Source organism: Lethenteron reissneri, chromosome 62, assembly GCF_015708825.2.
Source record: "Lethenteron reissneri isolate LAM-NWPU_2019-01 chromosome 62, ASM1570882v1, whole genome shotgun sequence".
Taxonomy (NCBI): domain Eukaryota; kingdom Metazoa; phylum Chordata; class Hyperoartia; order Petromyzontiformes; family Petromyzontidae; genus Lethenteron; species Lethenteron reissneri.
In genome coordinates, this window is record NC_083840.1 from 3,993,266 (window position 1) to 4,011,848 (window position 18,583).

At 51.9% G+C, this 18,583-nt stretch overlaps 1 protein-coding gene across 1 annotated transcript in view; it reads left to right on the forward strand.

Moving 5' to 3' along the window:
• Positions 1 to 4,196: 4,196 nt before the first annotated feature.
• Positions 4,197 to 18,583, forward strand: part of LOC133358529 (junctional adhesion molecule A-like) — a 32,918-nt gene continuing 18,531 nt past the window's right edge. The window contains exon 1 of the mRNA XM_061576891.1: positions 4,197 to 4,431. Within this exon, the coding sequence (XP_061432875.1) occupies positions 4,389 to 4,431 (43 nt within the window). The 5' untranslated portion in view covers positions 4,197 to 4,388. The remainder of the gene's footprint in view (positions 4,432 to 18,583) is intronic.

Consider the following 18,583-nt stretch of genomic DNA (forward strand, 5'->3'; position numbering starts at 1 on the left):
AACGGACACGCACGATGAATATCCTAGCACGGTTAAGTATAAGCGATGAAAATTCATAACGTGTTTAGGTATAGCAGATTGTAATTCGTAATACGAATAGGAATACAAGCGTTGTAATTCACAACGTAGATAAGAGACATGTTCAAAACCTTAGTGCAGATAAACATAGAAAGTGCAATTTGTAATTCGTAGCCGGGGCCGACGAAACGCGTTGAATTTCTTCGCACGGATAAGTATAAGAGATTGAAATTCATAATGTGCATAGGTATACTCGATTGTTATTGCTAGCGAAGATAAGGATAGACTGTTGCAATTTGTAGCTCGGATAAGAGTGCAGGTTCGTGGTTATTTTGTAGGAAAATCGTGGTTCAGATATAATAGAGGTTTTTGTGGGTGAGATCGCGTAAATATAAATGTGTCGTCAAACCCGCCACCCCCCGACACAGCCAATTAGTAAAGTTTGTTACTTAAACAGAACGTGCCAATTCGTTACTGTTACAGCACTAGTGTATGGTGTAGTGTATAGTGTAGTGTATAGTGTAGTATACTAGTACAGCACTAGTGTATGGTGTAGTGTATAGTGTAGTGTATAGTGTAGTATACTAGTACAGCACTAGTGTATAGTGTAGTGTATAGTAGTGTATAGTGTAGTGTATAGTGTAGTATACTAGTACAGCACTAGTGTATAGTGTAGTGTATAGTGTAGTGCATAGTGTAGTATACTAGTGCAGTAGTGATTAGTGTAGTGTATAGTGTAGTATACTAGTACAGCACTAGTGTATAGTGTAGTGTATAGTGTAGTGTATTGCATAGTGTAGTGTATAGTGTAGTATACTAGTGCAGCACTAGTGTATAGTGTAGTGTATCGTGTAGTATACTAGTACAGCACACCGGTTGTGTTGGAGAGCCAAGCCACAACATTTACAATCTGAGTACGACGTTTCGCCAGTAGTTTCAAGTTCAAGTTCATTGATTAGGTATAGCCCTGTGAGCCATTCGGCTCTTGAATCGGGTGCAACCGCAACAAACAGAAAACAAAAACATGAACAAGAAAACATCTTAAAGTGAATATGTGACTAAGTGCAAACAGAAAATTCAAGAAAAGACAGCAACAATATTGCAGAAAAAACACCGTACACGAACGCTGTGTGCAAAAATCTCAGTGGGATGCAAGTCAAACAACAACAACAACCACCACAAGACAACTTAGATTAAGGCCATCAGTCTAACTCTGTACTACAACAAACATGGCCAAACCAAAAAACTTTTAGAAATCACCAAAATAAAGCCATGAAAGCAATGAAACAGTGATCATAGAAACTGACGGAATTTTCACAATAAACAACGTAAACAACATGCACCACCAAAAACCCTGCAGCCATAGCTCCATCAGGCGACAACCGGTGTGCTGTACTCGTAACGAATTGGCACGTTGTGTTGACGTGACACAAATGTCGGTTTTGTTTCTCTCTTGTGACGGGACTTTGTAGGATGAAGGCTGGGGTTTATAAGGGGCACAATAAGGTCTGAATTAAGGTGGGGGCACTGATAAGGTAGGGGGGCAGTGTGTGGGTGGGTGAGTGTGTGGGTGAGTGAGTGGGTGGGTGAGTGGGTGGGTGGGTGAGTGGGTGGGTGGGTGAGTGGGTGGGTGGGTGAGTGGGTGGGTGGGTGGATGAGTGGGTGGGTGGGTGAGTGGGTGGGTGAGTGGATGTGTGGGTGAGTAGGTCGGTGTGTGGGTGAGTGAGTGGGTGGGTGTGTGAGTGTGTGGGTGAGTGGGTGGGTGAGTGTGTGGGTGGATGAGTGTGTGGGTGAGTGAGTGGGTGGGTGAGTGGGTGGGTGGGTGAGTGGGTGGGTGGGTGAGTGGGTGGGTGGATGAGTGGGTGGGTGGGTGAGTGGGTGGGTGAGTGGATGTGTGGGTGAGTGGGTGGGTGGGTGGGTGGGTGAGTGGGTGGGTGAGTGAGTGTGTGGGTGAGTGGGTGGGTGAGTGTGTGGGTGGGTGAGTGTGTGGGTGAGTGAGTGGGTGGGTGAGTGGGTGGGTGGGTGAGTGGGTGGGTGGGTGAGTGGGTGGGTGGGTGGATGAGTGGGTGGGTGGGTGAGTGGGTGGGTGAGTGGATGTGTGGGTGAGTGGGTGGGTGGGTGGGTGAGTGAGTGGGTGGGTGTGTGAGTGTGTGGGTGAGTGGGTGGGTGAGTGTGTGGGTGGATGAGTGTGTGGGTGGATGAGTGTGTGGGTGGGTGAGTGGGTGGGTGACTGGGTGAGTGGGTGGGTGTGTGGGCGGGTGAGTGGGTGGGTGGGTGAGTGGGTGGGTGACTGGGTGGGTGGGTGACTGGGTGGGTGGGTGAGTGTGTGGGTGGGTGTGTGGGTGGGTGAGTGTGTGGGTGGGTGACTGTGTGGGTTGTTGAGTGGGTGAGTGGGTGGGTGAGTGGGTGGGTGAGTGAGTGTGTGTGTGGGTGGGTGAGTGTGTGGGTGAGTGGGTGGGTGTGTGGGTGGGTGAGTGGGTGTGTGGGTGAGTGAGTGTGGGTTAGTGTGTGAGTGTGTGGGTGGGTGAATGGATGGGTGAGTGGGTGTGTGGGTGGGTGAGTGTGTGGGTGGTTGAATGGTTGGGTGGATGTTTGAGTGGTTGGGGGAGTGAGTGGCTGAGTGGGTGAGTGGGTGGCTGAGTGGGTGGGTGGGTGAGTGTGAGTGAGTGGGTGAGTGGGTGAGTGAGTGGGTGTGTGGGTGAGTGGGTGTGTGAGTGAATGGGTGAGTGGGTGAGTGAGTGGGTGAGTGGGTGAGTGAGTGAGTGGGTGTGTGGGTGAGTGAGTGGGTGAGTGGGTGTGTGGGTGAGTGGGTGTGTGAGTGAATGGGTGAGTGGGTGAGTGAGTGGGTGAGTGGGTGGGTGGTTGAGTGGTTGGGTGGGTGAGTGGGTGAGTGAGTGGGTGAGTGTGTGAGTGTGTGAGTGAGCGAGTGGGTGAGTGAGTGTGTGGTTGAGTAATAAGATAGGGGCACAAAACTAAAGATTATCATCGCGAAGTGCAGCGAACCCATTACACCGCGTGACGTCACCGAGGAGCACCCCCCAAGGTCATGCGCGATGACGCCATCGCGCAAGAACGCTCACCGTCAAAGTGACGTCACGCGCGCCGAACGTCAGTCGCCGCGGTGAGCTTCCTTTGACGCGAGCGGCATGACGTCATCGCGCCCCGTTGACGCCCCTTGCTGACCGTGCGCGATGACGTCACCGCGCAAGCTGTCCGTTTAAAATTACTGTGCTCATCTCCGTGACGACATCGCGCGAAGTGGTCGGTGACGTCACCGCTGTTTGAGCACGCATGTTATTCCTCACGCATCGTGACGTCATCACGCAGGTCTACGCGGTGACGTAACCAGAACCCCCCCTCCCTCGCTTACACCTGCCCGCTGTAGTTACACCCACGCACGATGCCCCCTTCCCCCCTCGTGACGTCATCACGCACGCGTGCGCACTGACGTCACCTCATGTTGCAGCACGCACGATGTACCCTTCCCCCTCGTGACGTCATCGCGCAGGCTTACGCGGTGACGTCACGGAAACCACCCACTCACACCGCCTTCACCGCCTGTTTTTGCCCGCTGTAGATGCCCACACTACTGAGTGACGTCATCACGCAGGCTGTACGTGATGACGTCACGAGAACCACCACTCCATACCTGCCCGCTTTAGTAACCCCGCCCCGCTGAGTGACGTCATCACGCAGGCTGTGCGTGATGGCGTCACTAGAACACCCCTCCATACCTGCCCGCTTGTAGTAACCCACCTCGCTGTGCTACGTCATCACGCAGGCTGTACGTGATGACGTCACGAGAGCCCACCACTCCATACCTGCCCGGCTGCCCGTTTGAAGTAACCCCACCCCGCTGAGTGACGTCATCACGCAGACTCTACGTGGTGACGTCACGAGAACCACCGCTCCATACCTGCCCGCTTCAGTAACCCCGCTGAGCGACGTCATCACGCACAGCCTGCGTGATGACGTCACTAGAACACCCCTCCATACCTGCCCGCTTTAGTAACCCCACCCCGCTGTGCTACGTCATCACGCAGGCTGTACGTGATGACGTCACTAGAACACCACTCCATACCTGCCCGCTTCAGTAACCCCACCCCGCTGAGTGACGTCATCACGCAGGCTGTACGTGATGACGTCACGAGCCCCCCCCTCCCTCCCCCACACCTGCCTGTTGTAGTTACACTTCCCGCCAGGTATTGGAGCGGCGCGGAACGCGGAACGGAGACGACCCCGCCCGTTGTTGATTGACTCGCACCCGGAGAAAGACCTTTATGTAAAGCCATCGATTACTTTAGATTCACACGGAGAGAGAGAGAGGGGAGAAGAGGAGATTTTATTTTAAAAACAACAACAAAAAAATCATGTTTCTCCTCACGGCGCTCTGCGTGCTGGCGGCGTCTCGAGGTGAGTTCGCGTGGCCGCGCCAACAGGCGGCGGCTGGTGAGGGGGAGTTCGTGAGGGGACAAAGGGGACGTTGTCGTGGTGGTGGTTGTGGTTGTTGTGGTGGTGGTTGTGGTGGTGGTGGTTGGGGGTGGTTGTGGTGGTGGTTGTGGTGGTGGTTGTAGGTGGTTTGGTGTTAGGTGGTTGGTGTTGGTGGTCATGGTGGTTGTGGTGGTGGTTGTTGATGGTGGGTGGGTGGGTGGTTGGCGGTGGTGGTTGATGGTGGATTGGTGGTTGATGGTGGTGGTTGGTGGTGGTGGTGGTGGTGGTGGTCGATGATGGTGGTGGTTGTTGGTGGTGGTTGATGGTGGGTTGGTGGTTGATGGTGGGTTGGTGGTGGTGGTTGATGGGTTGGTGGTGGTTGGTGGTTGATGGTGGGTGGGTTGGTGGTAGTTGATGGTGGGTGGGTGGTTGTGGTGGTTGTTGTGGGTGGGTGGTGGTGGTTGATGGTGGGTTGGTAGTGGTGGTTGATGGTGGGTTGGTAGTGGTGGTTGATGGTGGTTGTGGGTGGTGGTGGTTGATGGTGGGTTAGTGGTGGTTGTTAATGGTGGGTTGGTAGTGGTGGTTGATGGTTTGTGGTGGTTGGTGGGTTGGTGGTTGGTCGTGGTTGGAGTTGTTAATGGTGGTTGATGGTGGATTGGTGGTTGGTGGGTGGGTGGTGGTGGTTGTGGTGGTTGATGGTGTATTGGTGGTTGGTGGTGGGTGGTGGTTGATGGTGGTGGTTGGTGGTGGTGGTTGTTGGGTTGGTGGTGGTTGATGGTGGGTTGGTGGTGGTTGGTGGTGGTGGGTTGATAGTGGATTGGTGGTTGGTGGGTGGGTTGTGGTGGTGGTGGTTGGTGGGTGGGTGGTGGTTGGTGGGTGGTGGTTGTGGTGATGGTGGGTGGTGATGGTGGGTGGTGGTGGTTGTTGGTGGTGGTTGATGGTGGGTTGGTGGTGGTGTTGTTGGGTTGGTGGTGGTTGATGGTGGGTTGGTAGTGGTGGTTGTTGGAGGGTGGTGGTGGTTGATGGTGGGTTGGTGGGTGGTGGTGGTGGATGGTTGATGGTTGTGGGTTGGTGGTAGGTGGTTGGTTGTGGTGGTGGTTGATGGTGGGTTGGTAGTTGTGGTTGATGGTGGGTGGGTGGTGGTTGTGGTTGGCGGTGGTGGTCATGGTGGTTGATGGTCGATTGGTGGTTGGTGGTGGTGGTTGATGGTTGGTGGTGGTTGATGGTGGGTTGGTGGTGGTTGTTGATGGTGGATTGGTGGGTGGTGGTGGTGGTTGATGGTGGGTTGGTAGTGGTTTGGTGGGTGGTTGTTGATGGTGGGTGGTGGTGGTTGATGTTGGGTTGGTGGTTATTACTTCTATTAATTTTATTTTTTACCTACGTGACTTAGAATAAACCGATGTGAAAAAAACTAGGTATAAATAATATTGATGTAGTTTATACCTAGTTTTTTTCACATCGGTTTATTGTATGGTAGGAGGGTAGAAGCAGTTACTTAGCATCAACATGTTAAATTCCTCTGTTGATATGTAAATTCCTTTGTCAAGGCGCTCTGCTCCACCCACCCAGCTTAAAATACGCTGCCAAGCTTAACGATGTTTCATTAGGACGCTGTCTTTCCGACAGCTCTGTTCTTCACCTGAGGACGGCTGCTTGTGTTGTGGCCGAAACGTCGTGAGAATTGTATAATGTTTTATTTTTATTATTTTGTTATTTCCCTTCTACGTGACTTTACCGAAAGATCCAAGAATATAGTCTTACGACTTGAGATTTTAACTGCAGATTCACTGTCGCTACATTGTGCAGATTGTTAACAGCACTGTGCTAATGCCTCAACATTGAGAGAGGGGAAATAATAAAATAATAAAAATAAAACATAATAAAATAATTCTCACGAAGTTTCGGCCACAACGCAAGCTGCCGTCTTCAGGTGGACCTGTTATTCACCTGAAGACGGCTGCTTGCGTTGTGGCCGAAACGTCGTGAGAATTGTATTTTATTATGTTTTATTATTTTATTATTTCCATTCTACGTGACTTTACCGAAAGAACCAAGAAGATGAATCCCTGCAGTCACGAAAGCTTTAAATCGAAATTTATTGTCTATTTGTTTGTGTTTCTCCCTTGCGATGGGACTTTGTATGATGAACGTTGAGATTCATAAGGGCACGGGGTGACCAGTAAGATCTGAATTGGTCTGTAATAAGGTAGGGGCACTGATAAGGGGTTGACAGGCATGCTACACCACATTTTCAACCATCGTCATCTTCTGTACAACTTTTATAATTGTTGTAAAGTGCCTTTGAAATAAAACGTTTATCTCCATATATAAAAGGCTAAGTTGTGAGTATGTGTGTCTGTTCAAAATGTTTAGCATACTTCCTGACATGCAACAAACTTGAAATTTGCCATGTGGGTACTTTCCAGACTGTACACCATGCAAACATTATAAAAATACATTTTTTTTGGTGTGGGGAGCTCAATAATGCATTTTTTTTGCACGGCAAGTGAGCTGTGACGTCAAAACTGTCACGTGACCCGCGCGTTTGGTAGCGTCACGCATTGTAGTGTAGTGGGTAGCGCGCCACCGCGCTACGAACCCGGCGATCCGAGTTCGATTCCCGCTCACGGCCACCACCGGTGACGATTATTTGAACCGGTCCTGTGCCTCCCCTCGGTCGACTCAGCCTCAAACGAGTAAGTGGGGTGTTGTGTGTGAACATCGCCACTGGGGAGACAAAGGCGGCTGGGCGTGGTGTATCCAAGTCCCGGGCGAAGCCGGGTAGTGCAGTTAGTGTATGGTACATATATAAATCCACGTTAAAGTTACGTCTTAAGTCTAGACTGTATAAAAGATGTATAGTTAAGATGTATACAGCGCCCACAATACATAAATCTACCTAATATTTCTATATCTCAAGTCTATATATAAATCATCCCACAATCCTGTTAAACAATGCGGATTAGGTCATCGCGTTTACTGCCCGTCCAGGGGCACATCTATATATAGGACTGGTTGTTTATTGTCTCTCTCGTTACAACAACTCCACCATTTCGTGCATCTCATTAGCTCAGTACATGGAACAGTAAGCAGATTACATCACCAAAGTAATAGGATTACATTAACGACGTCGACCGGTTTTACATTACTCTTGGTTCTTTCGGTAAAGTCACGTATAAAGATAAAATAATAAATTAAATAATAGCATGATCTTATTTAAAAGATAAAATAATAAATTAAATAATAGCATGCTGTTAATTTATTTATTATAAATTACATTATAGCATGCAAATATTTAATTCATTATTTTATCTTTATACGTGACTTTAATTTATTATAAATTAAATTAAATAATAGCATGCTAATATTTACTTTAGTACTTTATCTTTATACGTGACTTTACCGAAAGAACCAAGAGTAATTGCTGCAGTCACGAAAGCTCCAAATTAAGATCGGTTTTACATTAAGGAATCACGTTACATTACGTATCACGGATTACAGTGGCGTTAATCTAGAATCCACAATGGAGTTAATCTGGAATTAATTGTGGAGTTAATCCGAAATCCACAGTGGCGTTAATCTGAAATCCAGCCATCATCAATCCACTGCTGTATTGAACCCCTGTCTCAATTTTCTATTTAAAGCTTTCGTGACTGCAGGGATTCATCTTCTTGGTTCTATCGGTAAAGTGACGTAGAATGGAAATAATAAAATATTAAAAATAAAACATTATACAATTCTCACGACGTTTCGGCCACAACGCAAGCAGCCGTCCTCAGGTGAAGAACAGGTCTGTCGTTAAGACGGCGTCTGAATGAAACACCACCAGGCTTGGAGCGTCTATTCATTCAGACGCTGTCTTCCCGACAGACCTGTTCTTCACCTGAGGACGGCTGCTTGCGTTGTGGCCGAAACGTCGTGAGAATTGTATAATGTTTTATTTTTAATATTTTATTATTTCCATTCTACGTCACTTTACCGATAGAACCAAGAAGATGAATCCCTGCAGTCACGAAAGCTTTAAATAGAAAATTGAGACAGGGGTTCAATACAGCAGTGGATTGATGATGGCTGGATTTCAGATTAACGCCACTGTGGATTTCGGATTAACTCCACAATTAATTCCAGATTAACTCCATTGTGGATTCTAGATTAACGCCACTGTAATCCGTGATACGTAATGTAACGTGATTCCTTAATGTAAAACCGATCTTAATTTGGAGCTTTCGTGACTGCAGCAATTACTCTTGGTTCTTTCGGTAAAGTCACGTATAAAGATAAAGTACTAAAGTAAATATTAGCATGCTATTATTTAATTTAATTTATAATAAATTAAAGTCACGTATAAAGATAAAATAATGAATTAAATATTTGCATGCTATAATGTAATTTATAATAAATAAATTAACAGCATGCTATTATTTAATTTATTATTTTATCTTTTAAATAAGATCATGCTATTATTTAATTTATTATTTTATCTTTATACGTGACTTTACCGAAAGAACCAAGAGTAATGTAAAACCGGTCGACGTCGTTAATGTAATCCTATTACTTTGGTGATGTAATCTGCTTACTGTTCCATGTACTGAGCTAATGAGATGCACGAAATGGTGGAGTTGTTGTAACGAGAGAGACAATAAACAACCAGTCCTATATATAGATGTGCCCCTGGACGGGCAGTAAACGCGATGACCTAATCCGCATTGTTTAACAGGATTGTGGGATGATTTATATATAGACTTGAGATATAGAAATATTAGGTAGATTTATGTATTGTGGGCGCTGTATACATCTTAACTATACATCTTTTATACAGTCTAGACTTAAGACGTAACTTTAACGTGGATTTATATATGTACCATACACTAACTGCACTACCCGGCTTCGCCCGGGACTTGGATACACCACGCCCAGCCGCCTTTGTCTCCCCAGTGGCGATGTTCACACACAACACCCCACTTACTCGTTTGAGGCTGAGTCGACCGAGGGGAGGCACAGGACCGGTTCAAATAATCGTCACCGGTGGTGGCCGTGAGCGGGAATCGAACTCGGATCGCCGGGTTCGTAGCGCGGTGGCGCGCTACCCACTACACTACAATGCGTGACGCTACCAAACGCGCGGGTCACGTGACAGTTTTGACGTCACAGCTCACTTGCCGTGCAAAAAAAATGCATTATTGAGCTCCCCACACCAAAAAAAATGTATTTTTATAATGTTTGCATGGTGTACAGTCTGGAAAGTACCCACATGGCAAATTTCAAGTTTGTTGCATGTCAGGAAGTATGCTAAACATTTTGAACAGACACACATACTCACAACTTAGCCTTTTATATATGGAGATAAACGTTTTATTTCAAAGGCACTTTACAACAATTATAAAAGTTGTACAGAAGATGACGATGGTTGAAAATGTGGTGTAGCATGCCTGTCAACCCCTTATCAGTGCCCCTACCTTATTACAGACCAATTCAGATCTTACTGGTCACCCCGTGCCCTTATGAATCTCAACGTTCATCATACAAAGTCCCATCGCAAGGGAGAAACACAAACAAATAGACAATAAATTTCGATTTAAAGCTTTCGTGACTGCAGGGATTCATCTTCTTGGTTCTTTCGGTAAAGTCACGTAGAATGGAAATAATAAAATAATAAAAATAAAACAATAAAATAATTCTCACGACGTTTCGGCCACAACGCAAGCAACCGTCCTCAGGTGAAGAGCAGGTCTGTCGATAAGACAGAGTCTGAATGACACGTCTTAGGCTTGGAGCGTCTATTTAAGCTGGGAGGGAGGAGGAAGAGCGCCTTGACAAAATAATTTGCATATTAAAATGAATTTTAGCATATTTATATGCTTGAGGATCTGTAGATGTAGATGCCACTGGTTATTCACGCTCTGTAGATGTAGATGCCACTGGTTCTTCACGTGCTGCTGATGTAGACGCCACCACCGCCATCTATTGCGTTGGGGCATTTGAACTTACGGACTGTCGGTCCGAACGGGCAACTGAACATACGGACCAGGTTTGTTCGTATCTCTGAAAGTTTGTAAGTCGAATATTCGTAAGTACAGGGAGACCCTCTATGTAAACAGATACGGGGATCTATGTCCAATGCACCTGGCAGTATATATGGCAAACTTTTTAAAATCTATTGTGGGACCCATCTCGCCATGGTGGTTATATAATAACAACCTCGCCCGGTATGCAGGAGGTTGTGGGATTCGATCCCGACCCTTGACGCCTGCGGTATATTTGCTGTTTGCGGTGTCTCTCTCTCCCTCTCCCTGTGGTTGCGTGGATTTTTTTCACCGGGTCCTCCGGTTTTCCCCCCCCCTCCACATTGATAATCGATGTCACGTGTTGAGTATTTTGCTGCTATACTCTTAGTTTTTTCGGTAAAGTCACGTAGGTAAAAACATAAATTAAAATTAATAAAAGTAATAATAGTGGGGAAAAAATATTAGTAAAAACTGAAAAATTCATCTTCTTGGTTCTTTCGGTAAAGTCACGTAGAAGGAAATAATAAAATAATATAACATAATAAAATAATATAATGAAATTATAATATATTATTTTATTATGTTTTATTTTTATAAAACATAATAAAATAATATAATAAAATAAGAATATATAAAACATAATAAAATAATAAAATTAAATAAAAATAGATTATTTTATTATGTTTTTTTTTATTTTTTCCCTTCTACGTGACTTTACCGAAAGAACCAAGTTGATGAATCCCTGCAGTCACGAAAGATTTAAATCGAAATTTAACCGAAAAATTTGGAATTTTATTTATTTATTTTATTTTTGACCTACGTGACTTTACCGAAAAAACTAGGAGTATGAATCCTTGCAGTCACGAAAGCTTCAAATCTAGAATTATTTTGCTGCTGTTATACATTTCCACACGATGACGACGATAAGCGTCACTTTGTCGAGCTGTCATTTGTGACGGCCAGAGTCGCTTCTCACAAAAGAGCCACACGGCGGCTCAATGGAGGCGTCTTACCTGGTCAAGTAAAAATAGTCTCTAGTTTTAAATAGTTTAGGTTTATCTACGGGGAATCCCCGACGATAATAAAACAAGAGAAGAGGCTTTAGTGGCACCTGGCAGGCTACTTTTTGTGAAGAGAGGCCTTTTCATAACCTGTCAACCCCTTGTCAGTGCCCCCTACCTTATTACAGACACAATTCAGACCTTATTGGTCACCCCGTGCCCTTATAAATCTCAACGTTCATCCTATAAAGTCCCATCACAAGGGAGAAGCACAAACAAATAGACAGTTTAAATTCAGTTTGCCCGTGTTGAAACGGCTGTACGTTGTCTGGACCTGGAAACTCAATTTCCCTGTACAAGAATACTGGGTAAACTGTATGGGTTGACACGGTATGGGTTGACACGCTGTGGGTTGACACGCTGTGGGTTGACACGCTGTGGGTTGACACGCTGTGGGTTGACACGCTGTGGGTTGACACGGCGGTGTCCCATTTCCAGAATGTTTGCCCCATTTCCAGAATACTCTTAGGTTTTTTGGGTAAAGTCACGTAGGTAAAAAAAATGATGCAGTAATTTTAGCTGTGACGGTCCCACCTGATGACGGAGACTTGTGTTGCCTCCGAAACGTCGTGATTTATTATTTTATTTTATTTCCATTATTAACTTTTAATTTTATTTTTTACCTTTGTGACTTTACCGAAAAAACCTAAGAGTATTCTGGAAATGGAACCATTTCCCCAGAAGGTTTGCCCCATTTCCAGAATATTTGCCCATTTTGTATACAGATATAAACATTTACCTGTTCCTTTTTGAATTCCAAACCCTGCTATAACCTGGGGTATTCATCACGAGTGCATGGTGTTGCTTCATTTTAAAAATAATTTTTGACACGGAACAAGTTGTTGTTGACCCGGAACGAGTTGTGTAGTTGTTGTTGACACGGAGCGAGTTATTGTTGACATGGAACGAGTTGTGTTGTTGTTGACACGAGTTGGAGGGTAATCGGAGAATCCTGATGAAAACTCACCGTGCTAGGCGGGGTGGGAGGAGGGTAGGTTGGGAGATGGCTGGGGGCAGGTCGGGTATCAATAAAAACAAAACTCCGCACAGACAGATTCAGGAATTCACTTGGCGTGCCGCAACGTTGTTGGCGGTGCACAGCGGTAACAGGCGACGACGATGGCGTAACCACCGTGTGTATCGCCGTTGCGGTGAGCGAGGGTGGGGGGGGGGTGAGTTAAAACCACAGAAAACCAAACCCACAAAATAAAAAAACCACACAAAAGCAAACCGCAAACGCTTACGAAATATAAAACCGGCAGAACCCGCCGCTCCACGCACGGCGCGGCTCGGGCGGCACGGCACGGCTTGCCGAGGTCTCGCTCGGTCTGGGTGGAGGGGTTGGCCCGCGGTGGGGGGACGCCGCGGTGATTCTCGGAGTCGTAGGGAAAGGAGCTTGGGCGTTGGCAATCCGAGATGAGAGTTAACGAGCTCTCCTCATCATCCTCCTCAGTGCAGTCCAGTGGCCGATCCACACCCCCCCCACCCTCCATTTCCCACCGCTCACACCGTTGGTTGTGCAGTGCGGCAGACGGGGCCATCAGCCCCCACCACCACCGGCCCTCTCAACTCCAGGGGCCGTCAGCCCCCACCACCACCGGCCCTCTCAACCCCAGGGGCCGTCAGCCTCCACCACCACCGGCCCTCTCAACCCCAGGGGCCGTCAGCCCCCACCACCACCGGCCCTCTCAACCCTAGGGGCCGTCAGCCCCCACCACCACCGGCCCTCTCAACTCCAGGGGCCGTCAGTCCCCACCACCACCGACCCTCTCAACTCCAGGGGCCGTCAGCTCCCACCACCACCGACCCTCTCAACCCCAGGGGCCGTCAGCCCCCACCACCACCGGCCCTCTCAACTCCAGGGGCCGTCAGTCCCCACCACCACCGACCCTCTCAACTCCAGGGGCCGTCAGTCCCCACCACCACTGACCCTCTCAACTCCAGGGGCCGTCAGCCCCCACCACCACCGACCCTCTCAACTCCAGGGGCCGTCAGCCCCCACCACCACCGACCCTCTCAACCCCGGGGGCCGTCAGCCCCCACCACCACCGGCCCTCTCTACCCCAGGGGCCGTCAGCCCCCACCACCACCGGCCCTCTCAACCCCAAGCGGCCATCAGCCCCCACCACCACCGCCCCTCTCAACTCCAGGGGCCGTCAGCCCCCACCACCAACGCCCCTCTCAACCCCAAGTGGCCGTCAGCCCCCACCACCACCGCCCCTCTCTACCCCAGGGGCCGTCAGTCCCCACCACCACCGGCCCTCTCAACCCCAGGGGCCGTCAGCCCCCACCACCACCGGCCCTCTCAACCCCAGGGGCCGTCAGCCCCCACCACCACCGGCCCTCTCAACTCCAGGGGCCGTCAGTCCCCACCACCACCGACCCTCTCAACTCCAGGGGCCGTCAGCTCCCACCACCACCGACCATCTCAACCCCAGGGGCCGTCAGCCCCCACCACCACCGGCCCTCTCAACTCCAGGGGCCGTCAGTCCCCACCACCACCGACCCTCTCAACTCCAGGGGCCGTCAGTCCCCACCACCACCGGCCCTCTCAACTCCAGGGGCCGTCAGCCCCCACCACCAACGCCCCTCTCAACTCCAGGGGCCGTCAGTCCCCACCACCACTGACCCTCTCAACTCCAGGGGCCGTCAGCCCCCACCACCACCGACCCTCTCAACTCCAGGGGCCGTCAGCCCCCACCACCACCGACCCTCTCAACTCCAGGGGCCGTCAGCCCCCACCACCACCGACCCTCAACCCCAGGGGCCGTCAGCCCCCACCACCACCGGCCCTCTCAACTCCAGGGGCCGTCAGCCCCCACCACCACCGGCCCTCTCTACCCCAGGGGCCGTCAGCCCCCACCACCACCGGCCCTCTCAACCCCAAGCGGCCATCAGCCCCCACCACCACCGCCCCTCTCAACTTCAGGGGCCGTCAGCCCCCACCACCAACGCCCCTCTCAACCCCAAGTGGCCGTCAGCCCCCACCACCACCGCCCCTCTCTACCCCAGGGGCCGTCAGTCCCCACCACCACCGGCCCTCTCAACTCCAGGGGCCGTCAGCCCCCACCACCACCGACCCTCTCTACCCCAGGGGCGGTCAGTCCCCACCACCACCGCCCCTCTCAACTCCAGGGGCCGTCAGCCCCCACCACCACCGGCCCTCTCAACTCCAGGGGCCGTCAGCCCCCACCACCACCGGCCCTCTCAACCCCAAGCGGCCATCAGCCCCCACCACCACCGGCCCTCTCAACTCCAGGGGCCATCAGCCCCCACCACCACCGACCCTCTCAACTCCAGAGGCCATCAGGCCCTACCACCACCGCCCCTCTCAACTCCAGGGGCCGTCAGCCCCCACCACCACCGACCCTCTCAACTCCAGGGGCCGTCAGCCCCCACCACCACCAGCCCTCTCAACCCCAGGGCCGTCAGCCCCCACCACCACCGACCCTCTCAACTCCAGGGGCCGTCAGCCCCCACCACCACTGACCCTCTCAACTCCAGGGGCCATCAGCCCCCACCACCACCAGCCCTCTCAACCCCAGGGCCGTCAGCCCCCACCACCACCGGCCCTCTCAACTCCAGGGGCCGTCAGCCCCCACCACCACCGGCCCTCTCAACTCCAGGGGCCATCAGTCCCCACCATCACCAACCCTCTCAACTCCAGGGGCCATCAGCCCCCACCACCACCAGCCCTCTCAACTCCAGGGGCCGTTAGCCCCCACCACCACCGGCCCTCTCAACTCCAGGGGCCGTCAGCCCCCACCACCACCGCCCCTCTTAACTCCAGGGGCCATCAGCCCCCACCACCACCGACCCTCTCAACTCCAGGGGGCCCATCAGCCCCCACCACCACCGACCCTCTCAATCCCAGGGGCCGTCAGCCCCCACCACCACTGACCCTCTCAACTCCAGGGGCCATCAGCCCCCACCACCACCAGCCCTCTCAACCCCAGGGCCGTCAGCCCCCACCACCACCGGCCCTCTCAACTCCAGGGGCCGTCAGCCCCCACCACCACCGGCCCTCTTAACTCCAGGGGCCATCAGTCCCCACCATCACTAACCCTCTCAACTCCAGGGGCCATCAGCCCCCACCACCACCGGCACTCTCAACTCCAGGGGCCATCAGCCCCCACCACCACCGGCACTCTCAACTCCAGGGGCCATCAGCCCCCACCACCACCGACCCTCTCAACTCTAGGGGGCCCATCAGCCCCCACCACCACCGACCCTCTCAACCCCAGTGGCCATCAGCCCCCACCACCACCGGCCCTCTCAACCCCAGGGGCCGTCAGCCCCCACCACCACTGACCCTCTCAACTCCAGGGGCCATCAGCCCCCACCACCACCAGCCCTCTCAACCCCAGGGCCGTCAGCCCCCACCACCACCGGCCCTCTCAACTCCAGGGGCCGTCAGCCCCCACCACCACCGGCCCTCTCAACTCCAGGGGCCATCAGTCCCCACCATCACCAACCCTCTCAACTCCATGGGCCATCAGTCCCCACCATCACCAACCCTCTCAACTCCATGGGCCATCAGCCCCCACCACCACCGGCCCTCTCAACTCCAGGGGCCGTTAGCCCCCACCACCACCGGCCCTCTCAACCCCAGGGGCCGTCAGCCCCCACCACCACTGACCCTCTCAACTCCAGGGGCCATCAGCCCCCACCACCACCGGCCCTCTCAACCCCAGGGGCCGTCAGCCCCCACCACCACTGACCCTCTCAACTCCAGGGGCCATCAGCCCCCACCACCACCAGCCCTCTCAACCCCAGGGCCGTCAGCCCCCACCACCACCGGCCCTCTCAACTCCAGGGGCCGTCAGCCCCCACCACCACCGGCCCTCTCAACTCCAGGGGCCATCAGTCCCCACCATCACCAACCCTCTCAACTCCATGGGCCATCAGCCCCCACCACCACCGGCCCTCTCAACTCCAGGGGCCGTTAGCCCCCACCACCACCGGCCCTCTCAACTCCAGGGGCCGTCAGCCCCCACCACCACCGACCCTCTCAACCCCAGTGGCCATCAGCCCCCACCACCACCGGCCCTCTCAACCCCAGGGGCCGTCAGCCCCCACCACCACCGGCCCTCTCAACTCCAGGGGCCGTCAGCCCCCACCACCACCGACCCTCTCAACTCCAGGGGCCGTCAGCCCCCACCACCACCGGCCCTCTCAACCCCAGGGGCCGTCAGCTCCCACCACCACCGCCCCTCTCAACTCCAGGGGCCGTCAGCCCCCACCACCACCGACCCTCTCAACTCCAGGGGCTGTCAGCCCCCACCACCACCGGCCCTCTCAACTCCAGAGGCCATCAGCCCCCACCACCACCGGCCCTCATATTTTTCCGTCTTGTAGGCCGAGATGTCAACGCCGTTGCGATTGCCCCTTGGCCGCCCGCTTCATAAAAACGCGACCGCTTGCGAAAAATGCGGAATGAAAACTGAGAAGGAGAAGGCGGGGGAGGTGGTGGCACGCACATTTCTAGTTACTCCTGAGGGGGAAGAGGAACACGTTGATAAGAGAACACGCGCGGGTTAGAGACTGTTCGTCATCGAGCAGTGGGTCGACACGGAAAGATATGAGCATGTGGATTAGAGCACACACGTGGGTTAGAGACATCACATTCTCACACATTTACTCACCAACTCATCCAGTAACTCATTCACCCCTCCGCCTACCCACTCACCAACCCACCCACTCATTCACCCATCCACCTACCCACTCATTCACCCATCTACCTACCCACTCACCCACCCACTCATTTACCCATCCACGTACCCACTAAGCTAAGCTACCCATCCACGTACCCACTCGGCTACTCACCCACTCAGCTACCCACTCATTCAGCTACCCACCCACTCATTCACCCATCCACCTACCCATTCACCCATCCACCTACCCATTCACCCTCTTACTCAATCACCCATCCACCTACCCACTTACCCACCCACTCATTCACCTATCCACCTAACCACTTACCCACCCACTCATTCACCCATCCACCTTGCCACTTACCCACCCACTCATTCACCCATCCACTTATTCACCCCTAGAATTCAGAATGAAGCACCTTGCTCACTCGCAGTCAGTCTTCTTATCACTCTTCTATCGCGACTACTTCTACGATTGACGTGGTTTGTTCCCGTCAACTTCACTCCGTTGATTCCTCCTCTACCCGTGTTGAGGACTTGGTCTGTTCCAGACAGATCAGAATAAGAATGTTTATTTATACCGCAGGAGGAATCTGATGGGCTATTAAGCTCTTTGTTCACGGATGTCCAGTAGGGGGCACGGGGTTTGAACGTTACAACAACACACAGCTACAAAAACACGATCGGAGTGTAAAGTATAAGAAAGGTAAACAAATCGCTGAAAGCAATAGTTATATGCAAATACAACTGAACTTTTTATCTTACCAGGTAAAGTCCACTTAGGTGTTAACTTGTTTTTCAGAAGCGACCAGGCTATCATAAATAATGGCAGCTCAACAAAGTTGCTTATCGTGTGGAAATTTATAGGAGCAGCCAAAATAATCCTACTGTGTCATCGCCACCGCCACCACCGCACTGTTAAACTACTACCACACTGCAGTTCACAACAACAACACAACAACAATCACCATTCGCCACTAAGTGGTGGTGACGTCACCACGATGCTTGTGCCAGGCCATGTGCACCTTGAGACCACGTGAAGTGTCGAACGTCCGCTGGCAGGAGGTCACGGGGCAGACCCAGGTGCCACAGGTCGACTGACTGAGATGACTGGCTGATGCACCACCTGTGCCAACTTGCTGTGCTTTATCCACCCGGCGCTCCGCTCGTTGTTGTGAGCGTCGCTCCTCCGCCCTCCGTTGTTGTTGGAGGGCGACTGCCTCCAACTGCCCTGTAGCGTCCTTCACGAGCCTCCTCCTCAGAGGCCGATCTTGACACTGCTGGTACCAGTCATCGGCAAGTCCACTCAGCTCCACGTCCTCCTGTACCACATCACTCCATCTCTTCTCTAGCCCATGCCGCGCCCGTTTAGCCCCCTCGATCCGGCCGAACAAAAGCTGTTTAGGCATGCGGT